Here is a 20,216-nt window from a genome sequence, read left to right on the forward strand (position 1 = left end):
AGTTGTCTGAAGCGCCTGGTTTGGTTTCTGAAGGCCAGCATGTAGCTATATACATTCTGGGGAGGTTTCCTGGGAGATTGCTCCCAGCCTTCCTTTACCAAACTCAGTGGTCCTCTCACGGGGTGACCATACAGCAGCTCAAAGGGGCTGAACCCTAGAGACTTCTGTGGCACCTCGCGGTATGCAAAGAGCAGGCATGGTAAGAGGACGTCCCACTTACGCCTCATTGGACCTTCCAGGCCCATGATCATGCCCTTCAGGGTTCGGTTGAATCTTTCAACCAACCCATTTCCTTGGGGATGGTAAGGTGTGGTGAACTTGTAGGTTACACCACACTCTTGCCAAAGGGACTTCATATACTTGGATATGAAGTTGGTCCCCCTGTCACTCACCACCTCTAGAGGGAATCCCACTCTGGAGAAAATTCCCATCTGTGCACGGCCCACCACGGGGGCCGTCACTGTCCTCAGAGGGATGGCTTCAGGGTACCGGGTGGCATGATCCACCAAGACCAGGATGAACCTGTTGCCCATGGCTGTCTTGGGGTCCAGAGGCCCAACAATGTCAATACCCACTCGTTGGAATGGCGTACTGACCACAGGGAAGGGTTGGAGGGGAGCCTTGTTCTTCCTTCCGCTCTTCCCACTTGCCTGGCAAGTTGGACAGGTCCTACAATGAGCATCTGAGCTCTTGTGCATTTGGGGCCAGTAGAAGTGGATGACAAGCCTGTCATAGGTCTTGTCCATCCCCAAATGTCCTGCTAAAGGCACATCATGAGCCAGTCCCAGTAGGAAGGCTCTGAACTTCTGGGGTACCACCAGCACACGGGCTGACCCAGGTTCAGCAGCCTTGGGCTCTGAGTACAGGAGGTCATTCTCCCAGTACACATAATGTGTTTTGGCCTGAACACCATTGGCCTGGTCTGCAGCCTGCTGCCGCATACCCACGAGAGAAGGGCATTCTTTCTGCTCCCTGCAGAATTCCTCCCTGGAGGGGCCTCCTTCTTGCTGCCAATGGGTCAGCTCAGGCAGGTCCCCCAGTTCGGCAATCTGTTCCCCAGTAGGCTCCAGGGCATCCCCCTCAAGGTCTGCTTCCTCCTGGACCGTGGGAACTTCAGGGGCCGGTTTCCCGCGCACCCTGCGCCTTCTCCCTATGGCCGGTTCCTGGGCCTCTCTCTCAGGCCCCAGGACCTCTTGATCACCCCTACTGGCTGCCATTGACCGGGTGGTCACGCACGCCCAGTCAGGTAGACCCACCATCTTCAGGTGAGTCGTTTTCTCCACCTTTTCCCAAGGGGAGTCCTCCAAGTCATTCCCTAGCAAACAGTCAACAGGCATGGCTTTCCTCACACAGACCTGCAGAGTACCAGAGACCCCCCCCCACTCGAAGGGAACTTGAGCCATCGGACACTGACTCTCTGAATTGTCAGCGTTGACAACCCTACAGTAGGCATGGGGCACAACCTGCTCTTGAGACACCAGGTGATGCCTCACTGCAGTCACACTGGCTCCTGTGTCTCTAAGAGCCTCAGCTTTCTTACCATTGATGGTAACCACCTGCCCATATTTCTTAGTGTTAGAGGGCAGGTAGCTTGTAGGGACCATCTCACTGTCTCCTAGTGAGACTAGGGTCATCTGAACAGGATCTCCACCCCCCGGGACCATCACTTCTTCTCCTAAGTGAACACTGGTCACTTGTCGGGGCGGAGCACCAGTGGGTGCTGGTTTTCCAAATAGGCGACACTTGGGGTCACTGGCTATGTGCCCCGGGTCACCACATTTGTAACAATTGAAGGGCCCCTTTGGAACAGGTCTACCTGTCGGGGCCCCATTCTGCTTTGGGGGTGGGGGAGGCTGAGAACCTTTCTGCTGGTCCCCTTGGGGATTACTTTGGGGGCCTTTTTGGAACCCTTTCTGTTTTCCCTTGTCCCCCCCACTCTTCTGCTGGGGACCCTGCCCACCCTTGGCGGAGTCTCCCACTGGACCCTTGTGGACCCTGGTGCTGAGCCAGCGGTCCGCCTCCTCAGCAAGCTTCCTCGGATTGGACAGCTTGCTATCAATCAGGTGCTGGCGTAACTCAGGAAAACATTGTTCAGACAAGTGCTCCCATGCAATTAAATCAAAGAGACCTTGAAAATCATTCACTTTGTTACCCTTCACCCAACCATCCAGTGCTCTGCAAAAAAAAGTCACAAACTCCACATACGTATTCCCAGGCCGCTTATTACACCCCCTAAACTTCTGTCTATACATTTCAGGGGTAAGCCCATACCTGGTCATTAAAGCTTCTTTCATATGGGGATAGGATCTCTGGTCTTCAGTGGGCAAATCTAGCAGGGTGTCCCGCCCTTCGCTAAGGAACCTTCCCCATAACCCCGCTCCCCAATCCCTCTCAGGGACCCGGTGGGAAAGCATGGCTACCTCATATGCCCTAAACCACTGTCCTATGTCATCCCCCTTAAAGAACTCTTTAACTACATCTTTGGGGATGTGCACTCTTGACTCTACCTGCACCGGCATTGCGCTGCCACCAGAGGGAGGATGATCCAAGGTTTTCTCTTTTAGACTCATCTCCCTCATCTTCACATCATACTCCAACTGGAGTTTTCGCTCTTCCAGAGCCATCCTTTTGCTTTCAAGCTCCATTTGGCCCTTTAAATTCAATTCTGCCAGCTTTATCTCATGATCCCTGGTTGCCTGTCTGTCTGCCAGCTCCTCTGGCGACAGGCCTCTGCCAAAGCTAATGACGCTGTCTGGTTTTTCCAGACCCACAGGATCCACAGGTGCACCCTGATCCTCAGGTGCCTTCCTAGATTCCATCCAGGCCTTCAGGGCTTTGTAGAACTCAGGTTTGTTTTTGCACCCTGCGTGTGGAACTTTGAGCTTCCTGCAAAAAAAACTCAGTTGCTTCTTTGTGTAGTCATCCAGCTTTGATGCATCCCATTCTAGCTCCTGCGCACCAGAGGCTATGGACTCTCCTCCATCAACGCTGTTTGTGCCAGGCATGCTTGCAACACTAGGGATCTTCTTCTTTAGCAAAATTAAAAATCAAAAAGTCTGTGGCTAAGATACTGGACTGTAATCACTATGCAATGGTCAGTAGCTAAGGTAAAACACTGCAAATGTAAATTCGCGAATCCCACCGCTGCCACCAATGTAGGAAGGGGGAGTCTCTAGTTGGCGCAGTGCAGCACTGGCGACAAGCAGGGACTCTCTCTTCCCCGTCAGGGCTGAGGGTTACCTTCAAGACAACCTCTGCTTACCCTCTAGGTAGTGTGGCTTAAGCAGTCTTAGGCTAATCTCTGGGGCATATAGGGTTAAACATTTGCAACATTACACCATCACCACCAACCCACCACACAATGACACCAAACTGTATTTGTAAAAATATATATCTTTTATATAAGTTTCAAGCAGGCTTGTAAATACAGTCTTGGTTACTTTCTTGTAGGCAGGTTCCAGTTATCTTTATCAGTAGTCACAGTTCTTAAATAAACGCACTCTTTTGGGCCTTCTGCCCAGCTTTAAGAAGGTTCAAGTGTCTTAGAGCGCTTCAAGGCGCTTCCCGCTGTCTCAGCTCCAGAAATGAGTCACCCTGCGGGGCTCGGCTCGGGGAGAGGGGGCCGCGGGCCTCAGAGAGCGTCAGGCGGGGCCTCGGGGGCCAAGAGCAGAGCGAGCCTCTGATTCAAGGGCGGCTCGCGCTGCCAGCAGACAGCAGCTGCGAGGCTCCCGGGGTGCCGGAGATCAGTCAGCGCGGTGCGAGCTCGGGTTGCAGGACGCTCGCACCGTGAAGGGCAAAAGACAGTACCTTGAACTTCTCGTGGGGATCTTCGAAGAGGACGGCTGCAGGGGGAAGCTGTCCCACGTCGCGTTGCTTCCTTGACGGGCGAGGCGAGCTGCGGCTCGAGGCAGCAGGTCACGGGTCACCCGGGGGCGGCGGTGCTCGATGGGGTCACAGGTCCTTCACTCAGTCTTCTCTTCAGTCCTGACGGCGGCGGCTGGGTGTGGCGCAGTGGCAGTACGGTCCCCAAGTGCGGGACGTACCCAGCCAAAGTGCCGGTCGCGGTGATGCCCTTTCAGCGGGGCAGTCGGGCAGGACGCTGATAGCGGGGGAGGACAGAAGGGCGGCAGTCCGTCTTTGCGGGGGAGTCTACGGCGCTTGAGCCCAGTAGACCTCGATGCTTGGACCGGACGGGTCCTCCGTTACTTTGTTCTCGTGGGGCGAAAGGCAGACGCCGTCGCGGTGCTCGGGCCAGCGGCGGCTGGGCCTCACGATGCTAGGGCGGCTGGCTGAACCCACGGTCACGGTGTGCAGGGGGGTAGATGCCCTCGTCCTCCTCAATCAGCGCTGCAGCGATAAGCAGCACACACAGCAGATGCCTTAGTCAGGGGGTAGCGCTCACTGTTCCTGGAGCGCTGGTCAGGGGGCAAGTTCACAGGCAAGCCCTTGGAGATCTTTTCAGCAGAGTTTGGCACCAAGTAAAAATAAAAAGCAAAAGTCTCTTGTAGTCTTTTCTCTTCCTCTCCTTTGGCAGCAAGGCACCAGACACAGGCCAGAGTCAGCACTCCTCCTTGTAGTCCTTCCAGGTCCTTCTCTTCGGGCAGAGTTTCTCTTGTAGCACAAACAGGATCTAATTTACAAGGAGCAGGGCTCCTACTTTTATACCCAGTTTCTTTTGTTCTAGCAAGCCAGGGGGGCCTCTGCATAACTGCTCCAGTCTCTGAGCACTTGTTGTGGGTACTTATGACTTCTGTATTCAGTGTGAGGGCAGGCACATCAGCCGCTCCCCAGGGGGGCGGAGCCGGCTTTGTGAGGACAGGAGTGGCCTGAGCACTTTGTTGACAAGCTTCGGTCCTTCCTGGGCCCGGTGCAGGCTGAGTCATCAGTCGCTCCCCAGGAGGGCGGAGCCAGCATTGTGGAGGCAGGGGCACAGCCTGATGCATCATTCAGGGGAAACTCCCACCACCCACTAAGGGGTCCTCCGGCTAATCACTACCTGTCAACTCCCAGCCCTGTCACTCACACACACCAGACAGTCAGATCCACATCCAAGCAGAGGCGGGCTGAAATGGTTAGGCAAGCAAATGGTAACTTTCTAAAAGTAGCATTTGCAAACACAGGATATTAAAATAAACTTTACTAAAAGAAGTATTTTATTATTCTGAGTTCAGGCATACTAAACATTAATTTCTACCATGTTCCCTGAGCCTGCTGGGATTATAGAGTGTAATAATTCCAGCAGCCCATCTGGCCTAGAAGGGAACTGGTAGCCTTACAATAGTGAAAAACGAATTTGGCAGTAATTCACTATTAGAACATGCCACACACATCAGGGCATGTTCTACCTTACACTTACAATGCACCCTGCCCTCAGGCCTACCATAGGGGTGACTAATATGAAGTTAAGGGAAGGTTCAGGGGCTGGCAAGTGTGTGCACTTGCCCAGCTAGCATGACAGTACCAGACTGCACGTAGGTTCTGCAATGGCAGACCCTTAGACACATTTTAAGGCTGCTTCTGTGGGTGGCGCAACCAGCGCTGCAGGCCCACTAGCAGTGTTGGCATTCACAAGCCCTGGCACTCCTGGTGCACTTTACTAGGGACTAACAGTCAATCCAATGAACCAATCATGGACATCAATCACATGTACACTTTACAGTAGGGAGCACTTGCACTGCGGCACGGGTTGGCCGTGGCGCAGTGCCCTGAGTAGCAGACACCAGCAAAACATTTGAGGCACAACAGCAAAAAGTGGAAGGGAAACCCACGCCAAGGTGCCAGGTCTAACACATACATTTTCAGATCCCTAAGTTATGTTCCCGAAACGCAAAACAGTCTATGCCATCTGCTTACTTATTTTACACTAAGGACACCATTGAGACCCACACAAAAATTAATTATTTATATCCATGGTAACTGATAAAAATACCTAACATTGTGTCAGGTACCAATGACATTGAAGGAAAAGCAAATTAGGTTAATTACTTCGCATTGAAGAAGGGAATACTTTTGTTACTTTCATCTGACCAAAACCTCTGGTGTTCTATTCAGCCAATTCACGCAGCAGCTTTTAGTTAGCTACTAGCTTGGTGACTCTGTGTCTAGTGGACCTGCTTAGCCACAGGATTCAAAGGGTGCTTTGTTATGCCCCCAAACATACATGGTTTTCAGGGGTGTTCAAACCTCCAAAGAAAATCCTATTTGGAATACCAACTACTCAATCTTTGATTGGAATTTACTACTGCTGATTATTCTGCACTCGCGGCTATGAAACTGCAGTAGTAATTGCACTAAAGCCGTCAACGACCACTCTCCCTTATGGGACGACTAGCCGTCGCAAAGATGGTGATGCTCCCCAGGACGCTTTACGTCCTCCAGAACTCGTTGTGCCCTCTCCCCCCGCGAGTATTCCGCACACTTAACACGCTACTCACGTCTCTACTTTGGACGACGTAGCAGGGTTGCTCTACACACCATTGTCCGAAGCTGGGAGGAGGGTGGTCTGGAGGCGCCGAGGTTTGATTTGTACTACTACGCGGCACAACTACTGCCGGCAGCACGGTGGTTCGCGGGCGCGGATAGTTGGGAGATGCAACTTCTGGCCGGTAAAGCAAATGAACGGACGTTACAGGTCGCATTAATGCGGGGACGGGGAGCAGATGCGGCCCTACCGTATGTGGTACGTCGCACGGCCGGTATTTGGCAGCGGTTCGTGGAGAGGGTACTGAGACGAGCCCCCTTCCATAGGGAGCTGCCGGTGTTGATCCTGGCCCCTATAGTCGCCATGGAGGAGCACATGTCCTTTCGGGACTGGCAGGCGGAAGGCTGTGAGACCTTGGCTGACCTTTACCCCGGTGAGTCCTTCGTGTCCTTTAAAGAGGCCGAGAAGGCCTTTGGGCTGGGAGGGGGGTAATATCTACACTACTGGGGCCTCCAAGAGGTGGTGAAAGCGGCCTGGCCCCAATTCCCAGAAGCGCCCCGACCTCCCATACCCTGAACATCATTCTTTCCTGTGGTAGAGGGCGCAGATTGATTTCCTTACTGTATTCAGCCATGCGACAGGATTCAGCTCCGCCGGTCCAGCCCTCATGTGGGGCCTGGGAGGCAGATCTTGGAGCCGCCTTGGACCAGGGGCAGCGCAAGCGTATAGGGAGCCTCACACGTAATGAATCATGCAATGCACGGTTCAAGCTCATGCACTTTAACTTTATGCACCGCACTTATCTGACTCCGGTTTCCTTGAAGCGTATTTCAGGGGATAGGGAGGACACCTGCCCCAGATGTGGGGTGGAGGGGGCGGGGTTCCTACACTTGGCCTAGGACTGCGCATTAGTCAGGAGCTTCCGGACGGACGTGGTGGTACGTATAACCGCCACTACCGGCCTTTGGATAGACCTGAACCCGCTCCACGGTCTGCTGGCTCTGGTCCCTAAGCCTAAGAAAAGGAACCTCTCTTACAAACTATCGCAGCTTATCTTGGGCCTGGCGAGACGTAGGGTAGCAATTACCTGGATGGGGCGGAGGGCTCCTGAGATCCCTGTATGGCTTAGAGATGTTCGGGAGTGGTCCCTGGCAGAGGAGACCCATATGCAGCGTACGCGCAGGGACGAGAAACTGCAGGACGACCTACTTGCCTGGCGGGTCATGTGTACTACGGGGCTGTCCATGAGTGATTCGGGGGGGACCAGTGATTAACTGATCACGCCGGAGGGATCGGGGTCTGATGGGGAGGGGGAGGGGGAGAGGGACTGTTAGATCTGGATATTGTGTAGAGCTCGGCTGCTTCCTCATGTTCATATTCATCTCCTGTTAATAGTATGCTTATCTCATTCCTCAGGGACTCGGCCTGACCTATGATACCTGTACCCTTTAGTGCCATAATGAGGTCATCGAACTGTATGCAAGTCTTTTAATTGATGCCAAAAATAAAGTTTAAAAAAAAAAAAAGCCTGCAACAATCCCGTTGTCAATTCCTACCGGATATTAGGAGGTATTTTCGGCGATGGACGTAATGATTATGGCCCAAAAAAACTTTCTGAATTTGGAGGCTTGAAGCCTGTACAGCTCATCTTTGTCTAGACTATACAAATAATAAACAAAAACTTTAAGGGTAGAACGTACGTGAGTGAAAACAACATCTAATTTTTGAAAAATCAACACCTTTCTTTTTTTTTCTTTGAAGCACTCCTCTTCGGTGGAGACACAAATCCAGCCCATCCCAAGCAGTTTGGGAGTATCGATCCTACGTGTAACGTAGCTGATGTGGTTAAAGGTAAGAAGACATGCCATACCCTTTCCTTACAACTATGTATGTATGTATGTATGAAGCATTTCTATAGCTCTAATCTAGCCAAAAGGCAGCAGAGCGCACACAGGGTCAAAAACATGTATAAATTCAATGAGTAATAGGAGTGGTAGATGGGTTGTGGACTGTTAACGTATTGTGATGTAGTGTTTTTTTAAAGAGGTGCATCTTTAACTCTTTCCTAATGTGCAGCAGTGTTGGGCGATCCTGATGGCAATGGTCTTCCATCCTGGATGCACAGATAGAAAAGGCCTGCTGCCTTGTTTTTCCTATTTTACGCTTCTTAGTCTACAGTCTGATGGTGTGGCTAGAACCAGCAGAAATGATGACCTTGTCTGCAAGATAAGTGAGGTGCTGTTTGTCACAGCTTTATAAATGATGCAGTTGGGTTTGAAGTCGGTGCGGGTCCACAGTGAAGAGTCAATGGATGGGGGTGGTGTGATCATGCTTCTTCAGGTCCTGGATGAGGCATGCTATGGCATGAAAGATGCCCATAATGGGTGTCATTGTGGAGTCTTGAGAGGACGTTAAGCTAGCGTTACTATCATCAGATGTGAAAATACGAGAGCTTGAACAGCAGTTTAAGCAGCAGTGGCTCCGGAGCGTCGCCCCCTTGCCAGCACTTTAAAAAGTGAAAAAATAAAACTATTATAAAATGGGTTTAAAATCTGTTTCATAATCGTTTCATTTAGCTTGTGCCAAGGCTTGGGGGTGGGGCCAGGGTCATGATACGCTGGAGGGGGAGTTATGGGCTCTACCTACACTGTGCATATGCCAAAAACCACATGCGCATTGATCCCTCTCCAACCCCCAGCTGCATTGCTGGGGCTGGAGAGAGCAGGCACAGACTCCCAGTCTGTCCTGGAGCACACATCATTGATGCTCAGGTCAATCCTGAAGCTGCTCTCATGTGAAAGCAGCTTCAGGATTGGCCGCAGGGCAGGCTGGGAGTCTGCCTGCCTGCCTTGCCTGCAGAGGCGGAGAGGTGCAGAAGAACACAACGTGATGCTGGAGGGCAGCAGGTAAAAAAATCCTTTGTTGTCGCCCGTCCCTCCCCACCTCTTTTGTACACTTTTTTTGTCTCCGTTGTCGCCCCCGCCCCAACCTCCCCGGCCCTACCTCTTTTCCCCAATACAAGCCGCTCCTGAGTTTAAAGTCACTTTTTGGAAGCAAATGGTATACTTTATTTAGAATAGAGAGCTAGTACCAGGCTGTGTGGTTTTTGGCAATGTGTTCCTTGAGGGTGAGGTGTCCAGAGTGAATCCAATGGTCTTGGCATTGGGTGATAGTTGAGGTTGGAAGACGTCTAGGTTAATGCCATCAAACCAGGTTTGTAAAGTTTCTTATCTTTAGTTGTGGACCTTACATTAACCAAGAAGGAAAAGGTTTTGTTTTAGCCACCACCAATAACATCCTTCTACAGTAGGGTGGCTCCTCTTGTTGAAGATGATCATCTTAAAATGGGTAGGTTCCATATACTGGATACCTCAGTTTTGACGGCCGAAATATAGTGGGACTGTGCTCAGTAGAAACACCTTTACATCCACAATGGACTACTTTTTCAAATGTAAAACATAATTGTTTTCAGTTGCATTTTGTATGATCTACACCATTCTGGCGGCTCAGTTATACTTAAGGACACAGGTAGAACACAGATCTCTTTGTGTTGTTGCCACTCATCCTTCTGCGGAACAACTGTGTAAATGGACATTTATAAAAACTATTAAAAGTGCACAGTGTTCGTGAAGCACTCCTCCATCATTTTGAACCCATACATGTTGGAATCCCACGAGGGCTGCAGTTTGTGCACTACCCCCAGTAATGCCAGAAGATCCCCTTTTAGCACCGAGTGAAGTGGCCAAGTCCACTCTCAGACTCGCATGCAGGTTTTCATTCTGGCATCTGTTGTAAAGATTGTTTTGGAGATCTTAAAGATTGGCTGCTCTACCGGTGGCCAAGACTAGCCAAAGAATATCTCCGCGTGGAAGAGGGTCCTTCCTGTTGCTTGCTCATTTCTTAAACACTTCTACAACACGTGTGTGATTGTTATGATTCAGTGGTTTTCCTAGTACTAATCCCTTCACATCCCGATGGACCAAATCTATAAGCGTCACTGTGGACAACGCTGTACCTGCTTCTTTCGTGTCATTTTCACCTGTTGACAGTGTTAGATTGCGTCAGACAGAAAAGGCAAACGTACTTCTGCATTTCCTTTAACAGACCTACAATTGGCTCGGAGAGAAACGAAAACATATTTGCAAACTAGGCTAATAGAACGTGAATGCCGCTGATGGAAAGCTCAGGATTTACTGCTGAGAAGTTTGTAGTATTGTTATTATTCAGCTCCGAATTCTTTGCAGACAGCAGGACAGCAGTGTAATTGCTCTTCGAGAGGTTAATTAAGAGTAATAATAAGCAGTGTGTGGCTCTTTTTTGTGTGAAGGCGTGCGTTGTGTCCTAATTATTCAAGCGAATGGAAGGAGTTCGTTCAACTTCTAGGGTTGGCAGATGGGCTTCTGAAAAGCAAGACTGCAGACTTGAGCTTGTTTGCTGGCTCAGACTTGGCAACACGGCCACTGAAAACATAAGCCAGCGATCGTGTCATCCTTGGCACCCAGGCACGTAAGATGTAGCAATTAAACTCCGATTTAAGTTTTCATTTTCGTGCGGTTCCCTGGCAACACCCGAAGTCTTGCTTGTCTTTTGTTTCCCAATCCTTTGGAAGCTGTGTGACCCGGTGGCAGTGTAATAGAACGATAATCATCCAAATTTTCCCTCATTCCCCCATGGGGGTTTCGTTTATTTTTGACTCGGATTTGATTGCTGAACCGTGACAAATATAACATGTTTTCCTGTTTTATTTGGGTTTTTTGCCTTTTGGAGGTGGGAGGTTAAGTAGAATGACGTGAGGGAGGTGTATGGTTCCATCTGTTTTCATAATCTGCCACCAAAAGTGTCACCGAGTATGTGGGGGTTGAAACGCACGATTTCTCATTAGATTTGTGCCTGCAGGCACAACATTAGGCATGTTTTTGTTTCACTTGGTCCTGAGGAGAAAAGCCTTACTGCTTACATAGTTTAATCACATTTCCCTGCAGGTTTAGTATTAGTGAGTTTTACCATGATACATTAGATATAAATGCGTCTCTAAGCTACAAACAATATCACAACTGGCATGCGTATAAAACTGTGGTGGTTTTATTGGGCACATTGAGTTGTGACTTCTCTTATTACTCTTTGGGGCATATGTACAAGCCCCTATCACAACGGGAATGTCACTTTTTCTGACGTTCCCCTGGCGATAAGGGCCTTGCCTTAAGGTGTCCCTTCCTGTACATAAACAAACCTTTTTAAAAAATACCATTTTGTAACTTTAATGTGTGCTGCATGAAGCAGCACATATGAAAGTTACAAAATGGCATTTTAGGTTTGTTTATGTGCAGGAAGGGACATCTTCCTACACTTAACCAATCCCCCCCTGCACACAGATGCCCTTGCACTCTGGTGCAAGGGTGCCTCCGTTGGCGCTAAGTTGTTTTACTTATCGCCATCGCCGTAGAAAAACGCAAGGCTTCACTATATTCTTGTAAATATGGTGCAGCCTTGTGTTTCCCAAGTGGCGGACCGTGTCGTGAAGCCCAGGAGGCTAACGACACGCTCCGCCACTTCTATTGAACATATCCCCCTTTGCATCTTACAAAACGGCTTTGTACAGTTTCAAGCTGTTAAGTGGAGATCGGAACGAATCCAGCAGCATTGTCATACGGTTACCCACTAACGCAATGAAGATGCATGCATTCATAGAGTTGGTTGGAAACCTACTATCTTTTCCTACACTTTTGAAAAATCTGGTTTGGGATGATTTGTAGGTGCACATAAAAAATCTTTCACATTGTTTTGATGTATGATGAACTCTTCTGGAACACGGGCATTCACGAATACAGGAGTACACTCCCGTAACGGTTATGGATCTAAATGCTATTTGTATACCAAGGGGCTACCTAGATGTGCATTTTTTAATGATTTTCTATTACAGTTATTGTCAAAACCCAGAAGTAAAACACAGCAGCCTTGTGCTATTAACAAGAGTATATTCTGCAAATCACACAAGCACAGACTTTCTACAAATGATAGGAAGGGCTTATATACAAAATAAATTAAAGTATATTCATAATTTTTGTGACCCACCCACCACCAGAAGTGTTAGCTCTGGAGTGAAATCATAATTCAAAGTATTCTTGCAATATTAATCTTAAGCAGGTGCATAGGCCCAGGCCCCCCTGGACTTACCTGGCGGATCAGGCTCGCCTGTCTCCTCTCCTTGGTCCCTCGCTCTTTGTGCTTTTTCTCTTGCTTGTTTGAGCCTTTTCTCACTCTTTCTGTGACAATCTGTGAATTTTCATCAGCTCTTTGGGTCTTTTCTTCAGCTTTTTGTGCCTTTTCTCTGACTTTTTGTGCCTTTTACTCGCTCTTTGTGCCTTTTCTCTCACTCTTTTTTCCTTTTATCTCACTAATTCTGTGACTTTTCTGTGCTATTTATCTCACACCTATTGCCTTTTCTCTCACTCCTTCTGCTACTTTTTTTTGTATCTTTTTCCTTGCTTTTTTCCCTTTTTTTTCCACTCTTTTTCTGACGTTTGTCATCTATACATCTTCTCTGCATTCGCCCTTCCTGGGCTCCTTTCCTGCCCTCTTATGCCACTCTTTCCTCCGCTGAAGGGGTTACGTGGCTGGTCTTAGCTGGTCATACACCAGTTCCTTGCCCCCAATAATTTAACACTTGGTGAAGTGATTAGCGTTTTAAACTACACAGTTGCCTTATACAGGATACTCATACAATTTGTACAACATATGTTGAGCTCCAGACGTGCTCTCGTTGCAGGACCTACCGCTCCAACACAAGAACAAACTGTTACCCGCCAGACTAATAATGCTACCATGGGAAAAGCACCCATGAAGTGTGAGGAAATGACATTCTGGAATGCTTGTAAGACCAACCAGTTGGAAGCAGGATATCCATACACCACACCCTAAGATAAACATAGAATACTTACTATTTGTCTTCCTCTTGGGATGGTGCCACTCATATAGAAATGTAATACCTGGGGAAGCATCTTTGTATGCATTGCATATCACACCTTCTTCAGCACTTCGCCCTGGTGTACTTAGGCAGGTACAAAATGAACGTTGAGCTGCACCAGCTCTGGATTTAGGAATGAAATGAATGGGGAACTTTTCCACAATCGTCTCTATCATTCTAAGCAATGTTAAGGGAAAAGCTTCAGTTCTGGCTATAGGTCAGTGACTGGAAATGGTTCCAGTTCAAGATCATGAACAGGAACTACCAAAAATAATTGCAGAAATTTATACCTCTCTAGGAAGAGATACCGTGGGTACTCAACGAGGTAAACCCTACTTAAAGCCTAAGTTTGACACCAAGGTTTCCGTTTGGGAGAAATCTACAACGGATAGGAAGAAGAAACATAGAGACAAAGAACACAAACGAGCTGGATCGCTTGCTCCTCTGGAATCCAGTAGAGGCAGTTACAATTTAAGAGATCATGAAAAAATGAAACAACCTGAATGGTATCAGTAGTCTGATTGCCATTTTTCATGTTCTTTTCTGGACACTGATGGTAAAGGAACAGAGAGGGGGAGCCGACCTGAATACTGAAGAAAAGAAGAGTACAATAGGAAAACAACTGCAATATTAAGGGACCCCCTCTATGAGACCGTGTGGTCAGGGAAAAAGAGGAGAAAGAACATACAACAGTATCAGAAAATTTCCCTCATCGACCAATATTATTTACATACAAGGACTACTTCGCATTGTTTGACAATTCCATTCAAAAAGTACACCTCATAAACACAGCAGGTTTTTTTACGTGATTGTTTTAGAAATAGTATGAATTAATGTATCAATGAACATATGTATTGTAGAACTGAAGTCTACTCTCTGTGACTCATTAAATGAATTTAATCCAAAAAAAAGAAAAGAAAAATAGAAAATAATGAATAACCTTTTTGATACAAATAAAAAAGTATTTATGAGAATAACTGCTGTGTTTATGAGGTGTACTTTTTGAATGGAATTGTCAAACAATGCGAAGTAGTCCTTGTATGTAAATAATATTGGTCGATGAGGGAAATTTTCTGATACTGCAATAGGAAAACAACACACAGGATGCAAGACTGGCGTCCGCGTGAAGAGGGAGAAGAAAGCACTGGGCTCTTAAATCCCAGTAAAGAAGAAAGTAGCAGGAGTTTCTAGGAAATAGGACTCGGGCGAGAGCCCTTCTAGAAAGCGTAGAAGAAGTCTTGATAGTGCATTAACACTTCAGAGATTTCTGGATGCAAATTGAACTGATGACTTTATACACGTTGAGACTCCAAATAAACATATAAATCCCCCAGATAGGATTTGCAAAGTAAAATACAAATTGAAGGGAATACCACATACTAATTAAAGCAGTCTGCTGGTCACAATTGTCCGATGATTATGAGTTCCTCCAGGTGGAAGAGGACTGGCCTCAAGTCTATATTTGGGAAGCGCCCTAGAGGTAGGAAGTCATAAAAATAGCTTTTTCTCCGATAGTACCTGAAGATATCATGGACATTTACACCAGTGAATGTGCTGTTAGACAAGCTCCAACCCTATACAGAAATCTCATTCTCTTATGCAGCAAACCTTAACCACAAGCACAATACCCTTTATAGCTAGAAGCAAAGTGTGATATAAAAACAATATTAGATCACTTGTAATATCAAGTCATAATAGCGCTTTGTCTCTCACCAATGAACACTCCCCTTTTCCCCAGTCTCCAAAGCAGAAATATCCTATAGGATAGTTTTAGACGACAGGAATCTGAATTTGCGTATGCAAACTTGTGGGGTACAAAACGCGCATAGCAGGGTTTTTATAACAAACCTGATACCGAAAAAATACAAAACGACCCTGAATATTTCCAGTGGGATTTTAGTCAAAATATTGCACCTGAAGGTGAGTATCTAACCGCCTTCAGTTTTGACGGGGTGCAGTTCTCGTTCCGATGCTTGCCTATGGCTATAACAGTCCTGGCTTATTTTCAGCACGTATCATGGCTATCTTACAACCAGATCCCGAAGTATTGCAATACATTTATGATATCTATCTTAACCAATGTGGATTTGGATCTACTCATAACTAAGGTGGACAGAGTGGTGACCATATTAACATCACATGGTTACAAAATGAATTTTAAGAAATCGAAGATTGCATTCCTGATAATGACCTTCCTGGGATACGAGAGATCCACTAAGAGCAATGGCCTAGCTTTGGACTTCCTTCAGAAATGTGCTACCTTGCAGGCTCCCGATGCACTGAAAAAGTTGCAATCCCTGCTGGGGTTTCTCAACTTGGGACATTCTTACTTGCCTCACTATGCTGAGCGATTGAATCCCTTGTATGATTTAATTTCTCCCATGTTTTCATCAAACAATCGATGAACGCTCACATTGATTACTTGTATGCTTTACAAGCAGAAATGCTTGAGACTAAATATTTGCAGACTAAGGATAATAAAGCTAACCTAGTTATCAGAGTCATACCCAGTCAATATGGTTATACCTGTGTGACTTACAACAAAGGCCAGGCTGTACCTATAGCTTACAAGTCTCACTTGTATTCCTTAGCTAAAGCACGCTTTGCTTCCAAGAAGAAATTCCTTACAGCTGTGCAAACAGCTATTCTGAAGGAGCACCCTATGGCACAGGAAAACATATCATTATTGTTCTTCCTGTACCTGCTCTACAAGTGGGCCATCAAGGAAAGTATTCCTAATGCTCACGCCCTACAACCGTAGTGGGTGCAGTGGGGCCTATTCCTTAAGTGCAGTGGATGCAAAGTTCCAGCATGATTCTACTCTTTGTACACTGGTGTTTCTCAAATATGAACAACACATTTCTCCAGCTCCAGTCACTTTACCTTTGAGCCTTTCCAGAGTGTATTCTACACAGATGGCTCTGCCCAACCGGCGGTAAGAACAAAATGCAAGTACTCCACAGCTTGCCTAGCAGTACACGGTACAGTGAAGGATGGTGAATTGCTTTCACAGTGCATAAATGCTAAACTTTTAGTTGACAGCACTGCATGGCATGCAGAACTACATGCTCTGTAAGTTGCACTACAAAAGGCTGACTCCTCAGTTTCCACACTTATTGTGTCCGACTCTTCCTTCTGTGTGTGTTTGGTTACACTGTTGACTTGCAGCATTGGCATTTGAATGGATTCAAGGAAGAAAAGAAAAAAACACCCATAAAGAGTAAACAACTTTAGGGAAAGGTAGCTGTAACATTAAAAAAAAATTGGAAAATGATTCCTCTCCCCACATAATTTTATTAGGGGATTTTAATTGTAAAATCTCTAACGTAAGTTTGGAGATTTTTCGAAATGAACATAAAGAGTAATCTTTCCAGATACCCCAAACCCTTTTTCCGGGGAATATTAAGACAACCAAGAGAGGGAAAATGCTTCTTGAAGAACTTTCTGAAATTGATGGAATTATAGTAAATGGTAGGCTTCCCTCCGATTCTCCCGCAAATTTCACACATAAGTCTAATACTGGTGAATCTGTTTTAGACTACGTGGTGGTGGATATTTCAACTTTTTCCCTTCTTAAGGACCTTATGGTCACTCATACCGCTTTCAGTGACCATAAAATAATAACACTCTTGATAGATGTAAATCCTCCTCCCACAGACCATTAGTCCTTGGACAGTAATCTGGTCAGCTTTGGAGTTCAAACCGGAAGATGTTTTTGGAATTTTAAGGCAATTAGGGGTATTGAGTGCCTTCTAGATATCGCAGTGAATGATCTGCTCAATTGGAAGGGTTCTGAATTAATATGCTTTGCTGACTTCTTGAGCAAGGTGTTATTGGTTGCAATAAAACCGTTAAAAAAAGAACAAACTAAAAAACTTCCTCGTTCCCTCCGGTTGGTCAATTTAGAAATAAATAAACTTGTAAGAAAACAATATTTGAGTCACTGTTCTCTAAAATATCATAGATTGCCTCTATTAAAAAGAAGGAGGAAAAGGTTGAAAATTAAATTAAAAAAGGAAAGCGAGAACTCAGTATGGATTAAACTACGGGAGGCTGCCTCTAGCGGCCAAGCTAGACTATTCTGGTCGCTCATTGGGGAAGGTTGCAGTGTAAGATCAAGATCCTTACCAGTCCCGATTGAAGAACAGAAATGGGTAGAATACATCTTGAATTTGTATACCGGAAATGGAACGGTAGTCGTTCGCGATAGAACGAAAGAGAATAATTCCGGCCTCGTCCCGCCTTCCGAAAGGATTATTGAATTGGCTATTAAGGGCATGCGTTCGTCAGGAGCAATGGGCCCGGACGAGTTACCCATTTCTGTTTTAAAGCAGAATAGTGTCACTTGGAGTAAGATTCTCTTCCCTGTGTTTAAGTTTTTTTTTTGCATAACATGATTCTTCCCTCCTGGAAGGGTAGCATACTGGTCCCCCTGTATAAGAAGGGAGACAGAAATGCTCCCCAAAATTACCGTCAAATCGCCCTTCTGGATGCTATTGGCAAAGTTTTTGCTAAATGCCTTTTGCAATTAATTAATGATTGGGTAGTGGAGAAGAATATACTGCCCCTTGAGCAGACGGGGTTTCGACAAAGGCATGGCACCATGGATAATTTGACTGCTTTGCAAGTCCTATCGGAGAAATACATCAGGATCCGGGGAGGGAGAACTTACGCAGCATTTATAGATTTCTCCACAGCATTTGACAAAGTTGATCGTCCTTTGCTGTGGAGAAAACTATCGGACTTAGGTATGCCAGCGGAGCTCTTGGACTTGGTCCGAGAGCTCCATTCCGATACATGGTGTAGAGTGCTCTTGGGAGGGGAAAGAGGCCTCTCTCAAGCTATCCCGTCTGCCAATGGGTTGAAACAAGGCTGCCTGTTGGCTCCATTACTGTTTTCCTTATACCTATCAGATCTTCCTCAAACTTTATCGTCAAGTGATGGTATTGCCCCAGTATTGGGGGGCAAACCGATAGTATGTCTGTTATATGCACATGATATACTAATTTTGGACTTGACCCCTAGTGGATTGAATAATCGTTTGCAAGCACTCCATGGATTTGCAGAAACACACCATCTAAAGATAAATGTATCCAAGAGTAAAGTTATGTGCATTGTAGGAAGGAAAAAGCTAAAATATTGGAGTTTTTCCTGGAATTTAGGGGGTTTTGGATTAGAAGTGGTTCAATCCTATATTTTTCTGGGGGAAAAAATTTCTAGTACGTTAAGTGACAAGTCCCATATAGCTAATAATATTCGGAAGGCAATGACTCATGGGAAGGGTCTAAACACCCTTTATAGATCTACTGGCCAGAGACATTTTGCTTATTTGTTGGAGGTTTTTAGAGCTAAAGTTCCGGCCTCCCTACTATATGGTATAGAATTACTTGAAGGTGGGAAATGGGATTTCCTGAACACCACGGAAGGAAACATTTTACGGAACTTGTGCATGGTTAATAACGCTTGTAATATAGCAGCTCTCAGGCTGGAATTTGGCATACGAAGTGCTTGGGTCCAGGGCCTTGCTGGGGTAGTTCGGTGGGTTTCCAGTTTGGCAAAGGGTGAACCGGGCACCTTAAGATATTTGATCCAAAAAGAACTTCTTGGAACCCTAAAAGAGTACTCCTCAATTATAAAGAATTTTAGATTAGCAGTTGATCTCTTGAAATTAGATGAATCAACTCTTTTTTCTCTATCTGCATACCAGTTAAAATCGACTCAAAAACTGGCTTCATGGAAACTAAGCTTTGTAATGGATAGGGAGGCTCTCGTAGTAAAAAGGGGTCCCCTCCCAGTTATTAATTCCTATCAAATTAGGATTATGCAACCTTATGTTTCCTGGAATCTTCCCCATGGGGTACGTCGTTTTTTGTTCCTTCTGAGGCAGGATCTACTTCCTTTAAATAATTTATTGTCAAAATGGCATGGCTCATCGGTAATGTGCAATTTTTGTAATAGCTCTAAACAGGATGTAAACATGTATTATTTGTATGTCTGGCTTTAAAACAACACCGCCTTAAATGGTTGAGACCTACTTGTTTAAGACTAAGTATCTTGTCTGCCCCAGCTTTCTTAGATGCTATTTGTAATCCGCCAAATGAGAGGTTTTGTTGTACAATTTTTAACTTTTTTAAAGGTTTTTGGGATATATATTAGATTTGTTTTCTGTATCATTTCGTTTTTCTCTTTTTTTTTGCTATAATTGCTGAAAATTGTATAAATTTCATTGTTTGGTGAATTTATTTGGACCTCTGGTATGAGTTCCAAAACATAAATAAATAAACTTGAAAGGTAGCTGTATTTCAAGACAAGCTTCCATTGCTCTATGTGAGGCACACTTTGGGTTATCAACGTGGTGCCATTCAAACCAACAAGATCTCTGCTGCCGACCTAGTGCCAAAGGCTGCAATTCGGACTGTTAGAGTAGCAGTCCTAACCAGATCTCAAACGAAGATCGACACAGATATCTAAACAGCCATAAATACAACCAAACAAGGTGGGAAGCCTCCTGTAGGCTTTCCTCCTAAATACTCATACACCCTTAATTCACAAACTTTTCTGTACTTATAGTACCAGGAGTGGGAGACAGGGTAATACCTAATAAACTGTCCATATTGGATTTAATGAAAGAAGCCCATGAGGGATTGGCATGTGTATATTTAGGGATCAAAGCAACCATAGCCGTGCTACAGCAACGCAATATATTGGTGGCCTGGTTTGTGTTTACAAGCTAGGGATTATGTTAGGCAGAGTTATATTTTTCAGCAGATTAAAACCTCCTCTGTCAAAAGACCCTCGCCGATTCTCCCTACAATCTCCATCATCGCCTTT

At 46.1% G+C, this 20,216-nt stretch overlaps 1 protein-coding gene across 1 annotated transcript in view; it reads left to right on the plus strand.

The window, feature by feature from the left end:
* The window catches only part of PDK3 (pyruvate dehydrogenase kinase 3), a 1,374,724-nt gene that overhangs the window by 667,173 nt on the left and 687,335 nt on the right, over nt 1–20,216 (plus strand). Inside the window, exon 5 of the mRNA XM_078657800.1 lies at nt 8,183–8,272. Within this exon, the coding sequence (XP_078513926.1) occupies nt 8,183–8,272 (90 nt within the window). The remainder of the gene's footprint in view (nt 1–8,182; nt 8,273–20,216) is intronic.

The sequence above is a fragment of the Lissotriton helveticus genome, chromosome 8 (assembly GCF_964261635.1).
Source record: "Lissotriton helveticus chromosome 8, aLisHel1.1, whole genome shotgun sequence".
In the NCBI taxonomy this organism is placed as follows: Eukaryota; Metazoa; Chordata; class Amphibia; order Caudata; family Salamandridae; genus Lissotriton; species Lissotriton helveticus.